The sequence below is a fragment of the Triturus cristatus genome, chromosome 4_1 (assembly GCF_964204655.1).
Source record: "Triturus cristatus chromosome 4_1, aTriCri1.1, whole genome shotgun sequence".
In the NCBI taxonomy this organism is placed as follows: domain Eukaryota; kingdom Metazoa; phylum Chordata; class Amphibia; order Caudata; family Salamandridae; genus Triturus; species Triturus cristatus.
Window position 1 is genome coordinate 1258016110 of NC_140585.1, and position 18836 is coordinate 1258034945.

Below are 18836 nucleotides of genomic sequence, written 5' to 3' on the forward strand. Positions count from 1 at the left end.
GCACTATAGGCAGGTTTGTTTTTAAACTAAAAACACATTCCTTGAATACAACACGGAGTTATTTATACGAGTTCTATTGAAATACAGTCTCCCAGAGCAAGATGTGTGTAACCTAATGTCATGACGTGCTTAGCTTGGGCCGCAGATGTCCACCAGGTAGATGGGTATGTGCGAGCCTGCATGTGCAGCCCCGTGCTGAGTGCATCATTTATCTCCGTTTGTCCAACTGAACCCCCATTCTGATTCATGAGTGATTCAAAGGCAGGGTTAGACACTCGTATCCTTTCTAGCTGCCACAACACAAGTGTACATTTAAAAAATTAAAGTCTAAAAACAAAAAAATGATTGTGTCCTTGTGTAATGTAACTGGTGCTCATGTAAAGCGCTACAATACCTTCGGGCCGAGTTTGTGTATATAAAACCTACAACAAAATAATGTGGTCCCACCATCCATTTCTAATAAAGAGAAAACAAGCAATGTATTTTTTCAGGCTTTCTCTCGAAACTGCATTTTAAGTGCCATCACTGCTTCCTCTCCAGTTTTAACATACTCTAGTCCCAAAAGAAGATTTTCTAAGTATTATTTCAACTATAAAAAATACACATGACGAAGGCCCGTACTTTACTTTAAGACGTACACAATGGCACGAGAAAAGACACAACGACAAAAACACTTTTGAGGGAACGGACGGAAGTGTCCCATCTCCAAAAGTGAGCTTTTTCAAAGGATACCCTGGTCTTCCATTTTTGTTTCCTGAAAGACATGTTTATGGACAATCGAATGGTCCTCGTAAAAAATTTATTGAAGGACATAAAAACATCCCACGGCCGCTTGCCGACTGCGAGAGCTGCCTTTCCGCTCGGCGCTCTTTGGGAGGGGAGGAAGTATTTCTTCAATGTGCTATAATTAGTATGCATGCACAACTTCTGGAGTGTGTCCGTGTACCTCTGCGTCCACATACAACTACACGCACACGTGTTTGTATGACTAGATTAATAGGGCCACCTTCCAACTTACTTTAAAAAGTGAAGGGGTGCCAACTGTCTCCAATCGCCACCATAAAAACCCTAAATAAATATAGGATCACGGGAAAATGAAGAAAACGCAATAATTTGAAATAAGTATTTCCTATTTAAATCAGAAATATATTTTCTTCCTTTTGAAGCTAAATGTATCCAGGGATGAACACAGAGAAAAAAAAAAGCTGCAGAGGCAATGGCAGACAGAGATGAATTACGCGAAGAAGTAGTCCCCTCTTCTTGCTGCCTGCACGTCCCATAACTCCCTTATTTCCCCTAGATTTTCTCCCATACACTGCCTTTTTCATGCCCATGGGGAAGCCAGGCCCGCGACAAAGCCATCCTAGCTGCCTCTAATAATTCCCAGAAGCTCCCACGACTAATATTCCACGGTAATTCCATCAGAGTTATGCAAGCCGGTTCTGCCTAGCTCTATTAAAGGAGTAGATGGGAGGGGGCGAAAAAAGAACCTGCGCATTGATACACACTGTATTTTTTTGGGTAAATACTATCACGTGGGAGGCGAGATCCAATAGGCAGCAGGGAAATGCTGAAAAAATAATTACCTGCCCTGATTGTTCTATGAGCAGATAAAAAGTACACATTCACTTCATACAATAATCTTATGAATGTAAAAGAGGGGGGACACAATGTCGGCTTCGGGTCCTATCAGCAACTACTATGTGGACTCTCTGATCGGCCATGAGGGGGACGAGCTGCTGGCGTCCAGGTTCCCGGCCACCGGGGCTCACCCTGCAGCCGCCAGACCGTCAGGGCTGGTCCCGGACTGTGCAGATTTCCCATCCTGCAGCTTTGCCCCCAAGCCAACTGTCTTCACCACCTCCTGGGCTCCCGTGCACTCGCAGTCGTCGGTGGTGTACCACCCTTACAGCCACCACCAGCCGCACATAGGCACGGACGCGAGGTACGTGCGCTCGTGGCTGGAGCCGCTCTCCGGGGCTGTGTCCTTCCCGGGCTTCGCGGCCACTAGCAGGCACTACGGGCTCAAGCCCGACTCCTTTCCCGGCAGGAGGGGCGAGTGCGGCCCTGGCGACCCCCGCAGCTACCCGGATTACATGTACGGCTCCCCCGGCGACTTCCGCGACAGGACCCCGCAGATCATCCCCTCCCCGGAATCCGAAGCCCTGGGCTCCAGCAAGCACAAAGACGACAAGGCGGAACTGGACCCCAGTAAGTTTGCAGTTATTGCTGTTTACAACCGGGAGTGGGAGTGGTGGGTGGATGGAGGGAGAATTATAGACGTGCCTTGAAGTGTCCTCAATAAAATGTAACTACCTTGGGCTGTTAAGTCGCCCTTAACAGGGCTTCTCCGAAAGGCACTGTTCCTGCAGAGAGGCTGTAAAGACAGGAGATGCAGCATCAGATCAGGATTGTCAGAGTAGGGTGAAGGCATCTTGGAGGCTAAAATGTGCGTGCAGGCTTTATTGTGCTGCAGAAAGCTCACTCGGACGCTTTTGTGTACACAAGCGTCCAGCTCTATATGCTCTGCGTTTCGAGTATGTACAAGGCGTCCAGAGTGGGCACGCTCTCCGAGAATATACCCCAGGCTGTGGCTGCATGTGGAAGGGGGGCTGAGAGAGCTGGACAAGATGGGCAGGGGGCTGTCTCCGGAGGCTTCCAATACTGTGCTTTAGAAAGTAAACGTTCGTCCTCCAAGGAGACAGCTGCAAGGCCGTCTTCAGGGGTGGCTGGCAGCACCCCCGAAGACGGCTGCGCTAGAAATAGAGCGGGGTACTAATGGGGCAGGGAGCCACCATGGCAGCCATGACGGTGGCTCTTATCCTTGAAGATGCACGTTCTTGAGTCCAGCACCTCCTCTGCATGGGCAGCCTCGGCTGCCAGGTGCAACGCAGCACCCAGGGACGTTTCACGCTCGCTCTAGTTACACAGGAAGCTGTGATTCTAAAGGTGTACAGGTATGAAGAGAGAGGTTGGCAGAGGTGAGCGGGTGCAGACAGCACATGCCCATTGTGTTTCCCTAACAGGTGCTAGTCTCACTTCACTATAGCACACAGCACTGTCAGTCACCAGGTAACCTTGCATATGACTAGAGTCCAATGGTGCATGCTGTGCCCTAAAAATGCCTCATTTGCTCTTAAACCTGAGCACTATTTACTACACCCGATACACATCGTTGTGTGTGTGAAAATACAGGCTACGTCATAGTTGTAAATATCCTGTGTAAACACAGTCACAAAAATCAACACAGGATGTAAATCTGAACAGACATGCACAGGAGAATATACCATTGCACACACAACTGTATACGATATCTATCTTTGTGTACCTTCACCTAAACACACACATTAGGCAACACAGTTATCTCTCTGTGCACGTCCACACATCTGCCCACAAGGTGGTGGGGATAAAACCCCAGACACACCATGACCACGTACATATATGGGAAAGGACATGCCAACCGGCCCTCTGTAACCTGGACCCCATGTTACGTGTTATTTGGACTACCAGCCAATATTACTTAACATGTTTCTTGGCCCTGGGCAGTTCTGCGCGGTTTAAAACAAACGATAGAAGTGAGCACAATGATACACCTCAAGCCCCTGCTTCGCCGGACACACAGAGACCAAACCTCTCGAATCCACAGTGGGAAAGGAACCATGGGGAGCATGCTGTTCTGTCCAAGGAAGAAAGGTCAGATGCAAATTCATACTCAAACACCAAGAAGGAAAGTAGACGTTCATACCTCTTCGAGTAGTTATCACTGGTGGGGAGAGAGGTAACAGGCGGACAGGAAACACAAAATGCAGTTAAATTGTTTCCGTCAGTGGGGGAAGAAGAGATTCGGAAGCGGAGTCTGGCTCCACGCCCTGTCGAAGGGTTGCGGTTGTAAAAAGCGTTTATGGGCCCAGTATACATGGATATATTTGACTTTTTATGACTATGTCCTTAAGTTACTCTTACTGGCCCTATACATGAACCGCCAACTCGGTTTTAATTACAGTAGCAGGCAATGGGGTGAAAGCAAGAAAATGGGAGGAAAAATAACTTTTGTTACAAGCACTCCAAAGTTTAGAAATGATTGCATAAACAGCCCAGAGTGCCAGGTTCAAAACAGTTTCTACACATGTGCATGTCAGTTGTGCGTATCCGAAGTAAGACTACATGTTCACTTGTTTCAATTCTTCTTTTTTTTTTTTTTTTTTTACTTAGACAACCCGGTGGCGAATTGGATCCACGCACGGTCCACCAGGAAGAAAAGATGTCCTTACACAAAATATCAGACTCTGGAACTGGAGAAAGAATTTTTATTTAACATGTACCTGACCCGAGACCGGCGCTATGAAGTAGCCAGGGTCCTCAACCTCACGGAGCGCCAAGTCAAAATCTGGTTCCAGAACCGGAGGATGAAGATGAAAAAGATGAACAAAGAAAAAACCGACAAAGAACAACCTTGAAAAAGCTCAAAGAAAAACAAACTTAAATAAACGGTGTGCATATCAATGAAAGGAACAGAAAAGAACTGTTGAAGTTAACCACTCTGGATAAGACAAAAACGTTTTTTGACTTTGAATGTAAAGGATTCGTGTTTAGATTAGTTTAAACACATCAGTATTTTGGAGCACATGCTTTTCTAGAAAAGCAAATAAATGAATAAAAACGATGTTTTCGTCTATTTCCCTCAGAATACAAGTACTTGAATTGTTGGTTTGTATTTGTTTTGTAGTATTTTATTTTATTTTGTAACTTATACTGCGACAGTGTTTCTTTTTTATTTTTCAGACTGTGATTGGTTATTTTGTATTAAAGTAGGGATGTGTCTTTTGATTTTGGAAATTGTTGTCCATGAAATATGTTCTCGTGTAAATACTTGTTTGTTTCATTTTTGTCACATGAATACCCTACTTGTATTGTTATTCTGTTTTGCTTGTAGAAAATATGTAAATATAGCTAACACCACTGAAACAATGATTGAAGTCTCTTTATTTAAATTAAGCCCGTTTGTTTGGCTGTTCTTTCAGGCGACAAAACTGTTAATCCGATCCTTCAATATGGCAGGGCAATAGAGAAAATAAGGCTCAAATCTGCGAGAATGAACAGGAACAAAAACCATTTTGTAGGATGTCCTGAGAATGCCTGTGGTAGAAGGGTCTCAGAGTGGCATGAAGGCTCTGATCACCTTGCCACTTGTGAATAATTCATTATTAATATCCCTTGACAATGGACATTGCACCTATACGTACTCCTCCTACGCTGTTTCTATCAATTCTCTAACGATAAATAAATATACATATCGAATAGCAGTGTACGAAACAGAGTGTACATGGAAGTATAAATGCCACCTCATTCTGTGTTTGTACCCACAGCTATGCTGTGTGTCTCTGATAGGAAGGAGGGAAAAAGCAACATCGTTTCTTCCCATCCAAAAGAGATACTTCTGGGTTTCGACGTTTTGGTCTGTCATGATCAGAAGAGACATTTAAATCGTGTATTCTACGCTATGTGACGGCCATTAATGCCAACCACTTAATACATTACAGCAAATTAAAGTTGCCCTGTGTGTGAATGTGTGTGTGTTGTGTATGCGTGCATCTCCGAGTATTTGCGTGTCTCTATTTTGCCGTGTGTGTTGTGTATGTGTGCATCTCCGAGTATTTGCGTGTCTCTATTTTGCCGTGTGTGTTGTGTATGTGTGCATCTCCAAGTATTTGCGTGTCTCTATTTTGCCGTGTGTGTGTGTTGTGTATGCGTGCATCTCCGAGTATTTTGCGTGTCTCTATTTGTTGTGAGATTTAGTTCATGTGCTCGTGTGTCTCTTTGGAGTATGGCTGTTTGTGTGTCCAATAATGTGAGCTACCTCCATCGCAAAGACCCTTCCCTTTGAAATCTGGTTGTGTTCTGCGATGCCAGTTTTTGTGGAAAGCCCACGCGCTGATTGTTGAAAAATAAGCCTAGTGGCTCATATGGGCTCTCACAATTTCAACATGGCGGGACAACGCGTGTAGCGGTGCTCCATCCCAGCCAGTACAGTGTAAGCATGTGTACTCGCCATTCGGTGGAGAAGGCTTGAAAGCACAGTCTCACCGAGGGCCTCGGTACAAAGGTTTACATCAGGTCGTGCGTTTAATGAAATGGATTTCAGCGAGATTCAATTTTGCTAATGATAAACACACGGCCTGGAGCAGGAGGTCTGACGCCCCCTGCACGCTGAAATGCGAATCTGGACATGATTAAACTTTGCTTTGGCCTCCAAAGCTCTTTGCATTTAATTCTCAAATGGATATTGCCCTTAGCAAATGGGCAGCTTTTAAGAGGTTACCTAAAGCAAGCGATGTATAGTGTGCAGCAGCCTCAGAACATAATGCCTATCTTTATTTATATCTTAGAGTGTGCCGTGACAGGGCCGCGTGGCAAGAGGCAGGCTTTGTGACACTGCGAATTATAATGTGTGCGAGGGCGAGAAGCTTGTGGCTGGCTTACAACATGAGCACAAAGACAAATACATGTTTTCGATACATAATTCTTTGCATGTACTATTTGCGCTGAAGTTTGATTGATGCATGTAAGTGCACCCGAATCGAGTGCATACGTGTGTGACCAAGTGCTATTTACAGCCGAGTGCGTCCTGTAGTGGCCTAAACGACTACACATATGTGCGTGAGAGGTTCTGTGTGTATAAGTATTTAGAAATATCAAATATAGGACGTTACAGCATTCCATCGTAGGTGGCGGCCTGAGAGGTATATACAGCGACATTCAGTACATCCCTCACTTACTAAAACAGGTGCATTAAACGCCGCAGACACACGGTAAACGCGAATGTGCTTCGACATGAAAAAGCCAGGACTTGTCTTAATCGTCCAAACGCTGTTCGCCAAACATGATTCCTTGCCCAGAGGTAACACGCATTAAGATGCCCTTTATCCACACTTGACGGAATTAAGGCCGCATTGAAAAACTCGACTTTAGGCAAAGTGTACCTACATTTGGTAACATTTGTCGATGTGTCTTCGGTTGACACAGTTACATAACAATTGCAGCGTTGCTGTTATTGTTTCAGTTTTGTTTTTCAAATGTTGCTGCCTGGATGTAAATGAACGTTTCACGAAATGTGTAAAACACCGTATTACACGCCGAGGTCTATACCACGGCTGAGTGGTGGAAGGGAGTAGTGATGTGGCCCAGAGGGACGGTTGTTTGGCAGAGCCCGGACAATAGATTAATCAGTGAAGTGTCCCATGAAGAGATGGGACCCTCTTTCAAAGGAAGGGGAAGCAAGCAGACATAAAAACAAATCAAGCAAGTCATCCCAAGACACAAAAACCGAAGCAACTTTTCTCCGATGGGAAAGTGCCAATACGCCACCTAAATATTTGTATGGAATATAGTTAAATATTTCGTTACAGTAGTGCGTTTAAGCCTTTTGTCGGCGTACTTTTCTTTTTTTTCTTCTTTAAATTGCTTCAGGAAGACTGCCTTTTATTGCCCGTCACAAAACAGCGAACAGGATGGATTCCTGCCCGACTGAAAGCAGTCCGTAGGTGCACTTCCGCAACAAAAATGCTGCCTTTTACAGCTCTGTTTGTCCCACTGCTGTTGTCCTAAAAGGCAAGAACAAAAAACAGGGCTCCCGGGATGGCTAGACGTCTGGCGTTAATTGTTTTATGGTTTAAATAAAGCGGAGGCGCTTCCCTTTGAAAGCGGATTTCTGGAATGTTTCGTCTAGCACTAGCAACAGTAGCAAAACTAAATTCTCGACAAAAAAGGCCTAAAATTAAGAGTGGAGTGAGACACGTGAAATTAGGAGCTAATGCTTGCCAACATTTTAAAAACAAAAATAAAACAATACAAAAACTAGCATCTTCGACGTTTACCGTAGAACTACTAATCAAGTACACAGACAAATATTTAAAATTCAACATTTGGAAAAAGTACAAGTTCACAGAGATCGGTAAATCTTTATTGTAAACCACCAATATTTATATAGACATTGGGTCAACCCAATGGCATCCTTGTTTCACTACATTTCATCTAGTATGTTTCTTTGCATTTTTGTTGTCTGGTTGTCACAGTATGAATACATGTGCGTCATTTGTAGAAGATGTTAAACAAATGTTCACTGCTTTGAAATTCTTCGAAACCAAGGCATGCACATTTCTCTACACTAAATAATATTTCAAGCACACACATTAATAGTCAACGGCATTAATATGAATCTATCAAAAATATTTAATTGTCACATAAAATAGATATACAGACAGAGGCAGGTAAGCTGAAAAAACTACTGCATAATTAATATCGCATATCTGTCAATATAAAGTAATACATAAAGTGTACATTGAATTGCATTATTTAATGGAGCGCGGCAATGGATGTCGGACGGTTAACACAATTTAGCTACGGCAGTCACTGCAAACAGAGAAGATAAAACATTAGCCAACAGGTTAAAAAATACGTAGAGACGTGGCATAAAAATTTGTAAAGTGAAGAAACTAAAACACCTTGTTTATATTGTGATATTTTATTTTTATTACAATTCCTGTTAAGTTTCCACTCTCCTGTTTTGTCAGGAAATATATTGTAGGTTCAAGGTGCTGGGCAAAAAAGCGACGCAAGATGGCGCTGTTGTTCAATGTTACAAGCAGGTTTGTCCATTAATTTGCACAGAAGTCTATTACACCTACAGGCCTTCACAGTGGTGTTTAAACGGAACTCACAATGCATATTTACAGCATATTTCATCTATTAAGAGTTCTTTTCCGTGTCTATGAGAATGTAAAAGAAGGCAGGGAAAAGAAAGTGTACAATTGCAACAGTAGTTGGCTCAGAAAACGTAATGTGATCTATTCTATTGAAATTGAGTGGAGGGGAAACCACGATATGGTTATGTGCTTCGCTATAGAAGCTTGGCCTCCGCCTCCAACTACTTTAAAATACTATAAGGTAAAGGTTAGTTAGTTTAGGAGAAACGTTTGAGGGAGTAGTTCGGAAGCATAAGTGGGGAAGGTAGGCCAAAAAAGAGCTAATCACACAAAGCACATAAAGGGGCGTGTGTGTGTGTGTGTGTGTGTGTCTTTGTGTGTGTGCGTGGCGACAGAAAGATGGACACACTTGTGAGAAAGAGTAAGTACGAATTCAATGACATGATTAATAAAGATGTAAATCCAAGCGAAATTGTCTGATGAGAGCATCTAATGGGAGCACTGCGCCCACCTCAATACATGCATACTTTAAGAAAATATAATACACACACACATATTTACACACGTCATATACACCAACATGTAAAACGAGAATACAGTTTGTATTTGACAATTTAGTGAACATATTTTTTTTACTTAGATATTGTGCCTTGAATGTAGCTTACAAAAGTACGGCCCATTTAGGTGTATTTTTTTTAATTAACCTGGAAGGCGAAATAATTTGTAAGCAACGTGAGATAATACTTACGCCGGTTAATATTCATACAACGCTATTGTGTTACCACACTCAAACACTTACCTGGTAGGTCAGTGAGATAAATGGAATATATAAATAGTCACAGATTGTTTATGCCCGATTGTGAGGAGAAATTTTAAAAATTGCATTTTTCTTCTCCATTGCATCGTTAAACTACACACACACACACACACACACACACACACACACACACACCACACACACACACGCGATAAAAATGAAAGTAAGTTCCAGTGGCATATAGCAATAGGATGACTATTTAAAAATAGCTACAAAGGAGAAATGTATGAGAGAAAACCGATCGCTATTATCAGGGATTGGTTTAAAGCTGGAATGTGGAAGTAGTAGGCAATGCGGTTATGTTTCAAAAAACAGCACAGTGGAAACTACACACTATGGAAACAACCCTCTCTGCAAACAATGTCAAGACGATTAAATCAATTTCAGTCAAATATATTTCTCACACACATAAGTTCCAAAATTCATACCAACGCAGCACTGTACACAAACTAAATAATGTTAAACTAATCTCGAAATGTAACAGTATTTTCCGCATTCCTGACGTGGACCCTTGTCTTGTAGCGATACTGTAGAATATGTGCTTGAAATGTGAAATGATTGCATGTGAGGGTGCCCTTTTATGAAAATATATATATATACACACATTCACACACACACACACACACGTAAGATGACAGAGACAAGCGTGTGTGAATAGGTAGGAAGTCAGGTACATAGAACTGATAATACAATGCACCTATGTATGTCGTAGTATTTTCTCTCTATGGAAACCAGTGGGAAGAAAAATCTTCCTCGCCTTGTTTTGATATTTGTAACCCGAAGCCATCCATTTAAATAGAAGCAAAGAGTACACACTCGAGCTCAAACAGCTGAATTACTGTTGCATGCATGTTTTTTTTCTTTCAAACATAGAAGGCATTTGTGGTCGCAGGCGCGGGGTGAATCGGAAGAACACGCGAGTGAAAAAAAAAACCTGCAATCCAACGTATGTTCTTTCCCTAATCTCAAATGTGCGCATTCAGGAACACATGGGGATGTAGGTTGTTATAAGCTAAGCATTAAGCGAGCAGCATATTTATTGTTCCGTGCTTTCCCGTTTCCGAAGGATGACTTGGAGCTGGTTGCATTTTATGGGAGTTTTTTAGTACTGTCATAAAAAGGAAGCCTTTTGAATGGAGGAGCTGAATGAGTGTCAGCATGGAGCTACTAAACCACAAAGTACAAAGTCTGGGCCCTGCGCAGTATTTGCTACCGCGCCAGATGGAAATAAGGTTGTTTTGCAACAAGCGAATGTTTTTCTTTTTTTGGGTTTGCGCCTCACTTTCCCCCAGCTGGTGCAGAATAAAAGCAAGTTCGTTTTATTGAACATATACATGCTTTGCTGTGAATCTCAAAGTCAACCACTCCCTAAGGAGCCAACAGTCACAAGAGAATGAATTAAAGAGCACCCCTATAGGGACACTGAAAACACTTGGTCTCTCTCTGTTAAAAAAAGACTTGGAATCGGGATGTAAAGTTTCTTTTAATAAACAAGTCCCTCCTCGTTGTTCGCTCTACCTCTTTAACACTGTTATATGTTCCTATGTTACTGTTTATGAAGACATTAAACGTGCTTTCTCCATTTAAAAAAAAGCTCACCTACAGCCAAAGGCTACGCAGGCTGCCTGTTACAGAGGGTGGTGTAAAGGAGAGGCGGAGGAGAGGGAGTGTGTGAAGAGGAAGACACACGTGACGTCAGGACTTCTGTTGATTCTGCATTATTCTCCGAAATAAATAAATACAGACGGGGAGGTGGGAGGGGCACTTAACGACCGATATCAATCAATACTTTGTGCATCACGACCCCATAGGAAGGTTTCATTTTTATACCTGCCGAGGTTACCTAAGCTGACCTCACAGCGCATGTATCCCTCTCCGCGCAGTGAAGAGGCTGAATAGGAGAGAGAGAGCGCGAGCGAGCGAGCAGAAAAAAAGCACCTTAAAGATATTAATGCGCACCTTTCATAACCCACCCTCATTCATTTATGTTTTTTTTTTTTATCCTGGTGGTTGGTTTCCTACGTCCCCTTCCCTTCACCCCCCCCCCAACCCCCCCAAAGCCCCTTGTCATTTCTCTCGCTGCTTCGTCCTGCTGCAGGGTTATTGGCAGGCAGCGCCAATAGCGTGTGAAGGCGCCTCACCGCCGGGATTTTGAGGAATTTGCCTGTGGTGCTCAGGCAAGGAGCAGTAAAAGGGAAACTGAAGCACAGCTCTACCTACCGACTGATACAAGCGCAGCCAAGAGGCAGCACTGAGAATTTTTTAAAGAGCCCTACACTCTCGGCCACCATGATACATCTGTGAAGAGGGGCTGCTCACATCCTGCCGTGGTACAGACAGACCAGCACTGAAGGACTTTCAATAACAGCCGGGGGCAGAAACCACTGGTCTTCTCGAATTAAAAGCCTGTGGGTGTTTTTTCATCATTTTCCGTGCTTTTCTCCCTGCTCAGTTGCTGTTTCGGTTTGGGAGGGGGACGGAGAGAGCGAGAGAGGCAGGTCGCACTGTCCATGCTGCAGCCATGAGCTCCTACTTTGTGAATCCACTCTTCTCCAAGTACAAAGGCGGCGAGTCCCTGGAACCCACGTACTACGACTGCCGCTTCCCCCAGGGTGTTAGCAGGAGCCATGCCCTGGTGTACGGCCCGGGCACGGGGGGCCCGGGCTTCCAGCATCCGTCCCACCACGTGCAGGACTTCTTCCATCATGGGACCACCTCGAGCATCTCCAACACGGGCTATCAGCAGAACCCCTGCGCCCTGACCTGCCACGGGGACGCTTCCAAGTTCTATGGCTACGAGGCACTTCCGCGGCAGTCCCTTTATGGTGGCCAGCAAGAGGCGAGCGTGGTTCAGTACCCTGACTGTAAATCGTCCTCCAACAGTAACACTAGCGACGGACAGAGCCACTTAAATCAAACCTCGTCTCCCAGCCTCATGTTCCCGTGGATGAGACCACACGGTTAGGATACGTAAATATACACGGATTTTTGTGATGTCACTTGCTTGCTTGTTTTTGTTGTTGTTGTTCTGTTGATACTGCATGCTGTACCCATCCTTTTCGGGTTTAAATTTGGGAAAAAGTAAACTAATAGCTTGGGGCCCATAGAGTAAGGATCTAATGCCCCTGTGTCAGCTCCACAAGACCAGGAGCGACCCTTCCCCTTCTCGGAAGAAAGTTTATGTAGGTGATTTCAGTTCAAACTTTTTTTTTTCGTGTCGCCCTCCCTGCCATAAAGTTGGAGTTATTTTTATGACTGCCTCGAGGAGAGGAACTCGATACAGCTCCCATGAGGTTGTTTGGAAATTGCTGGTTGTGATGCACGCTGTGTTGTTGTTGGTGTTACTTTTTTTAAACGCGGCAGAGCCCTTTATTGTGGGGTCCCTGTGATAGAGAGATGTAGGTGTTTCACCGCGATTGGGACAGGGCTGGAGTAATTTACACAAACTAAGTCACGGGCATGCAAACGCATTTTACAAGGCACTAACCAGATAAACTTTGCACACAGCTTCCGCGGCCTCAGTCCCCAACACCGAGAGATTAGAGGAGAGGAAATGCGGCACTGTTGAATGGGCAGGCTCCTCTTGCTTGTGCTGTTTTTAACGCACATATTCACCCAGCGCATATATTTTTTCTCCAAGAGAGTCTCTAGTTAAGTCTGTTTGTGGGACTGACTCCAAATTGTAGTTTTCATGTTGTCAGGACAGACATTTCCTTTAAATGCCGAGAAGGCACTGCCATTCTACACAACAGAAGCTTTGAAATGCAGATTTGTGATGGTCTGCAAGTTTGGGCAGATTTATGCATTCGTCTATATTAGCAAGTGTCTGCAGTCCTACATTTCCGAGGCCCGTTTGCTAGGACGTGAAACAGGTATGCTCTGGCCATTCTTTAAACAGCATGCTGTGGTTAGCACGAGAAACACTTGCATGCCAGACTTATTTCCCCTCTGTGAGGGGCTTCCCGTAACACGGAGACCTCTCGATTTCCCTTCTCAACTAGTTTTGTTTTTGAAAGATTAGGGAAGGCACAAACACAATAAAACGTGCACGAGAGAAGAGGCCAGAAGGGAATGATCTGGGAGCCAAACAACTCCATCCTCAGGGATGAAAGGCACGGGGGCAAGATGGTAAAAGTTGATTAGTGTGGCAGTAAAGGAAGCTGTTTAGTTTTATAAGGGCACTTGTCGTGGTGCACGGCTGGGGAGAGGAAGGGGACCCTGTAGTAAAAGAAGGCTGAGAAAGAGCAATCAGCAACCTAACAACTGCAAAACAAAAAAAAAACCTGCTGTTGTTTCTCTTGTACCCCCGCAGCTCCCGGAAGGCGCAGTGGCCGACAGACCTACAGCCGGTACCAGACCCTGGAGCTGGAGAAGGAGTTCCTGTTCAACCCGTACTTGACTCGGAAGCGCCGCATCGAGGTCTCCCACGCGCTGGGGCTCACGGAGAGGCAGGTCAAAATCTGGTTCCAGAACCGGCGGATGAAGTGGAAAAAGGAGAACAACAAGGACAAGCTGCCGGGAGCCAGGGACGAGGAGAAGACCGAGGAAGAGACGAACGAGGACGAGGAGAAGGATCCGGAGGAGGAGAAGGAGGACTCCAAGGAATAGTCTTGTATGTTTATGTGTGTATTACTGGTTGTTTCCTGCTCCATTTCCTACTTTATTTTGAAATTTATTTTGCTGTGGCTTCATTTTTGGCCCATTCACTGCGTCAGACAAATGAAAATAGAGACATGCCCACGACTTCCTTCTTTGTGTTCATTTTAATTTCAAAGGATGGAGAATTAGTCATAAGAAACTACCTTTCCTGGGAGTCGAATCCTTTTTATGAAGTTTCCCGGGACTCACGCTGCATTAAAGGAACCTGCTTATTTGTGGGTCCGATGGAGATATTGGGCATGCGATATCAACAGTGATAGGCCAGCAGAAGAGAGAACACAAAGACAATACAAGTGCTATGCTAAGTTGCACATGATGTTTAGAAATTGGAAACAAGTACAAATCAGTGTTTTTATTCTGTTGCACCTCTTTCACTTCTTTCGTGGGTGAGTGAGAGAAGGAGGAGGTCAACAGCTGCTTCCTGCTATCAGTATTGATTGAATGGGAGAAGTGGATCTATCTATCTATCTATCTATCTATCTATCTATCTATCTATCTATCTATCTATCTATCCATCTAATCTATCGAGATTCCCCTTCTCCCATATATACATACACATTCTAACGTCTTGTGTCTGTCGCACCTATGTATGTACGTGCATCCAGTCAGTATAACTTTTAGCGTTACAACGAAACTTGCACGTTTTCGCCTATTACTTGACAAAACAGGGAAGCTAACAGAGGAGGAGCCAACATCAACTGTCACATTAATGAACACTATGTCTCTCAGAGTGAACAAGCCCGGTGAATTTGCGGGTGTGATTGTCTATTGTATGCGCTGCCCAAGTAGGCATTCTCTTTGTTTTTATGTTTACTGTTGATGTGCGAACACTCCAGAGTGTTCTTGTACTACCTACCAGGTAACCTGCTTCTGGATCTGTAGCAACCAATGGGCACTTACATAATGCAAAATAATGTACTTGTCCTGCCGTGTTTAACTAATAGCAGTGTTACCAAATGCAAGCTACGAAGTAGCCAATACAGAGACAAGAAAATAACTACCTATTGAAGAAGTTTTGCTTTGGGAAGAATGCGAAATGCAGTCGTGTTGTAGTTTGCTGCAGCTTTACTTATGTTTCATCCTTAAACAGATTCCCAACAACTGAAAACTGCCTAGTTGAACGCACATGTTGTTACTTTTTATCGTGCTTATAAGTAGTGTAGGACTAAATTGCACTGAATGTATAGTTATATATTTGTCTTGACCATAACTGTTTAAAGCAATGTGCTGAAAATAAAGGCAAAAGGAGCCTTTATTTCGAGTTTTATTTTTTATTTCTGTAACAGCATAGTTCTGCGTGTTCAAACTATGGATGAATGTAACAGCTGTCCTCGAGGACTAGGTTCTAGAGACAGCGGTTTGTATTGTATACGTGAGACTAAGTAAATAATATTAATGATAATAAACAGTTTTTAAAATGGTCTAATTTCGTCCTCGTTTGTGTCGTGAGAGAGATCAAACAAACGGTGTACTGACACCTTAACTGTTCTAAGACGAGAGTAAAAGGAACTGGACTGGACTGAAGGAAAGAGTGGGGTTGAAGGGGCGCAGTTAAAGCACAGTCAATGGTGGATAACAAAATCAAAAATAGTTCCTGGCGCTCTTAATGTATGAGAAAATAACTCCGATCTAACCTAGTTCTCGTCATCAGCTCGATTCAGTTTGAGACTCAGTGCAAAGGTAACCCGACTGGCTATATTGACTTCATTTAAACAGGCAGAGAAAGCATTCATTCCCCAGTAATCTGAAAAGGAGACCTCTTACAAGTATCCATCCGCCAAGTGGAACCCCGGTGAATTCCACTGTCAATAGTCTGGGCCTTTGAAGGATCAAAGTTATCAACCAGCTCTACGGGGGCAAGTGCTTTCATTCTGTGAAAAGGTCACGCATTTTGCGGTTGGTAAATGTATAATGTATCTGATGTATGTATGCAAGAGTGCCATGGCGTTCAAAGTCTTAAACCTGCAACCTTTTCAGACAGAAAAGGCCACCTTTGACGGACATACATGTGATGAAAGCAATGCCCGGTCCCCAAACCACGCTTCTGCTCTAATCAGATCGTGTGTCTTAGAAATTGAAGTAAATTCACCAAATATGCTTTGTGTGTGTTTTGGAAGGCGGGGCAGCGTTCTGAAGAAACCTCACCTCAGTTTTGTACAACAACCTCTATCCCCATGAAAGCACGCTATGTTTTCAGACACCCATGGGGAAATCGGCGATTAATTCTCTCCTGAAGATAAACCAGGGTTGTTTTCTTTTCATCTGACATGTTTGAGAACACCGCTTAAAAGTGGAATTAGGGTAGAGAGGAAGTGGATTAAATGACGTGCGATTTCCTCTCACAAAGCCTGGGTTCACTTTGCTTTTTAATACTTGTGCAAGGAGATGCGAACCCGGGAAGGCGGGCCCCTTCCTCATATGAACCTGGGTGTTTGCACACCTTTCTGGGGCTGAATGGACAGCGTCGTATTCTAGCCCTTTGGAAGAGGGAACCTTTTCTCACAGTACTAACTAAAGGACATGGCCGAGGCACTTCACAATTGTTTCTTGATCATTACTGTGTATTACTCCAAAGGTAAAACGTTTAGTGAAAGACCCCTGAAGGTACCATACCGCTCCTCACTTTGAGAGCTTAAAGGCTAAATTGTATTTCCAGTGGCTGAACACGCCCTGCCTCCTGGGGTAAACCTGGTGTGTCCCTTGATTTCAGCTACAGGAAAATACACAATAGCTTAGGTTTGTTTGTGCTGCAAATAGCGCCGAGGATTCATTTCAAGTCACATTTGAATGGTACAGTACAGCACTGCCATCAAAGGCCAATAAAGTTACACCTTCCACCCAAAGAAGGACTGCTCTTTAGCCAACACACAACTATGGGCCCAATGTGTGGGGATGAGTTCAGCTTGGAAAATCAGGCATTAAGGTAGTGGTGAAGAACATCTAGCCACAGAAAAATATCCGGGAATCCAGCCTCATATATGTGCATCTGAGGAGCCTTGTAATGCAGAAATGGCTCGGCTGCTTGACATTTGTGAACGGGCCTACGTATTATCTCTCTCAATATGTATGCATGCATGTATGTATGTATATCTATATATATATATATATATATATATATATATATAGAGAGAGAGAGACATTTGATCATAATTTGTTATACTTTGATAATTTGTAACTATAGATAGGTTTGTGTGTGTGTGTGTGTGTGTATACATATATATATATATATATATATACACACACACATACATTGTATCTATGTTTACACATTTTAAGACTTAAAATATAAATAACTGCTATTCGGGTGACTGATCTGGTCATCCATTTATGCCCATCTTCAGAGGGACCCTTGAATAACCACCGATATTCTGCAATATTGACATCATTCACAACTTTTCATTTAGCAAACTGCTTCTCTCAATAACATTTTTGAACGTTTTTAGTAATAAAGAAAGTTACCACTATATAAGTAATTTCAGAGTCAGCGTTCGTAAACACGGCCAACTTGGGCTCCGAAGAACTTCTCTACACCACAAAAATCTATAAGGAACCATTAGGATTATCTGAGGAACTTCTGTTTCACCACAAAACTATTAGTTTGAATACAAAAAATGAACTCTGCTGAAACGTAATCAAATGTAATATTGTATCCAGACCCTGCATAAATGGACAGCAACATGTACTCCTCATGTGAGGAATAACATACTCTTGTAAAGAACCAGACAGACAGAAAGACAGATAAGCAGATAGATGGATAGATAGATAGATTTATACACACATGGAACCTCCGCAATAGCATGGCGAGTCAAAAATATGAAAGAAACTCAATAGTTTTTGATGTGCCCTTCAATTCCATAGAATATCAGACAAATTGATATATAGATCACTAGATAAAAACAATTTTGTTCACAAATGCACAGTCTACAATAACAAAGTCAAACATGCACCGAGGCAGCAAACAGACAAGAAAGGTTAAGAAACAAACATAGAAACATAGACAGCCCACCAAGAGGATGATACACTTGGTTAGTGACACACTGGGTGATAGGCAGCTAGCTAACGGGCAGTCAAATAAACAAGCGGATGAGCAAAGGGACTAGACAAACGCAAATACAGACAATGAGACAAGTTAAGAAACAGCTAAAGACACAGGATGCCAGGCACACACACACACACAGTGATACAGAGAAAGTGACGAGGTTCAGAAACTTTACTTGAGACACAAAGACAGATATATAGATCCATGAAAACAGACACATACCTTGCTATATACAGATGCCAACCCAGAATTATGAGCCAGCTATAAATAGGAAAAGAAACCACACCTATTTTTTTTCCTTTTTACAAATAACAACCGATACGTAGAGGACTAGTTTGAGTGGATAGAACTATTCTTTATTTATTTATGAATTAAGCACATCATGATTTGAATACTGAAAAAAGTCAAACTGAAAACTGCCATGATATGGAAGAAAAGAGTAATTTGTGAGATAAGAATCCCCTCTCACATCCCCTCAAATATTGAAACTGGTTTCTCGCTTTGAAGTAAGAACCATGGACAAGCCTCATAAGACATTACTTTTTCTTTCCACATATTTATTTATTTGCTGTTCACATTCATGTAAAAAAGTTGTTTAAGCCACCAGAATCCTCAAGCA

At 43.1% G+C, this 18836-nt stretch overlaps 2 protein-coding genes across 2 annotated transcripts; both read left to right on the forward strand.

Annotated features, from left to right (window-relative positions):
- The first annotated feature begins 1459 nt into the window (after positions 1-1459).
- HOXC9 (homeobox C9) lies at positions 1460-4962 on the forward strand. Its single transcript, XM_085654727.1, has 2 exons — positions 1460-2211; positions 4213-4962. Exons 1-2 carry the CDS (start codon positions 1671-1673, stop codon positions 4455-4457), a joined length of 786 nt encoding a protein of 261 aa, XP_085510853.1. The 5' UTR covers positions 1460-1670; the 3' UTR covers positions 4458-4962.
- A 6402-nt stretch (positions 4963-11364) lies between these two features.
- HOXC8 (homeobox C8) lies at positions 11365-15604 on the forward strand. The gene is made up of 2 exons (XM_085654720.1): positions 11365-12479; positions 13832-15604. Exons 1-2 carry the CDS (start codon positions 12041-12043, stop codon positions 14125-14127), a joined length of 735 nt encoding a protein of 244 aa, XP_085510846.1. The 5' UTR covers positions 11365-12040; the 3' UTR covers positions 14128-15604.
- Positions 15605-18836: the final 3232 nt, after the last annotated feature.

Bases quoted from the DNA above. Each gene is read 5' to 3' on its own strand.
- HOXC9 (XM_085654727.1), top strand. From the start codon at position 1,671: ATGTCGGCTTCGGGTCCTATCAGCAACTACTATGTGGACTCTCTGATC. The intron at 2,212-4,212 runs GTAAGTTTGCAG...TTTTTTACTTAG, and splicing joins CAAGGCGGAACTGGACCCCA to ACAACCCGGTGGCGAATTGG.
- HOXC8 (XM_085654720.1), top strand. From the start codon at position 12,041: ATGAGCTCCTACTTTGTGAATCCACTCTTCTCCAAGTACAAAGGCGGC. The intron at 12,480-13,831 runs GTTAGGATACGT...GTACCCCCGCAG, and splicing joins CCCGTGGATGAGACCACACG to CTCCCGGAAGGCGCAGTGGC.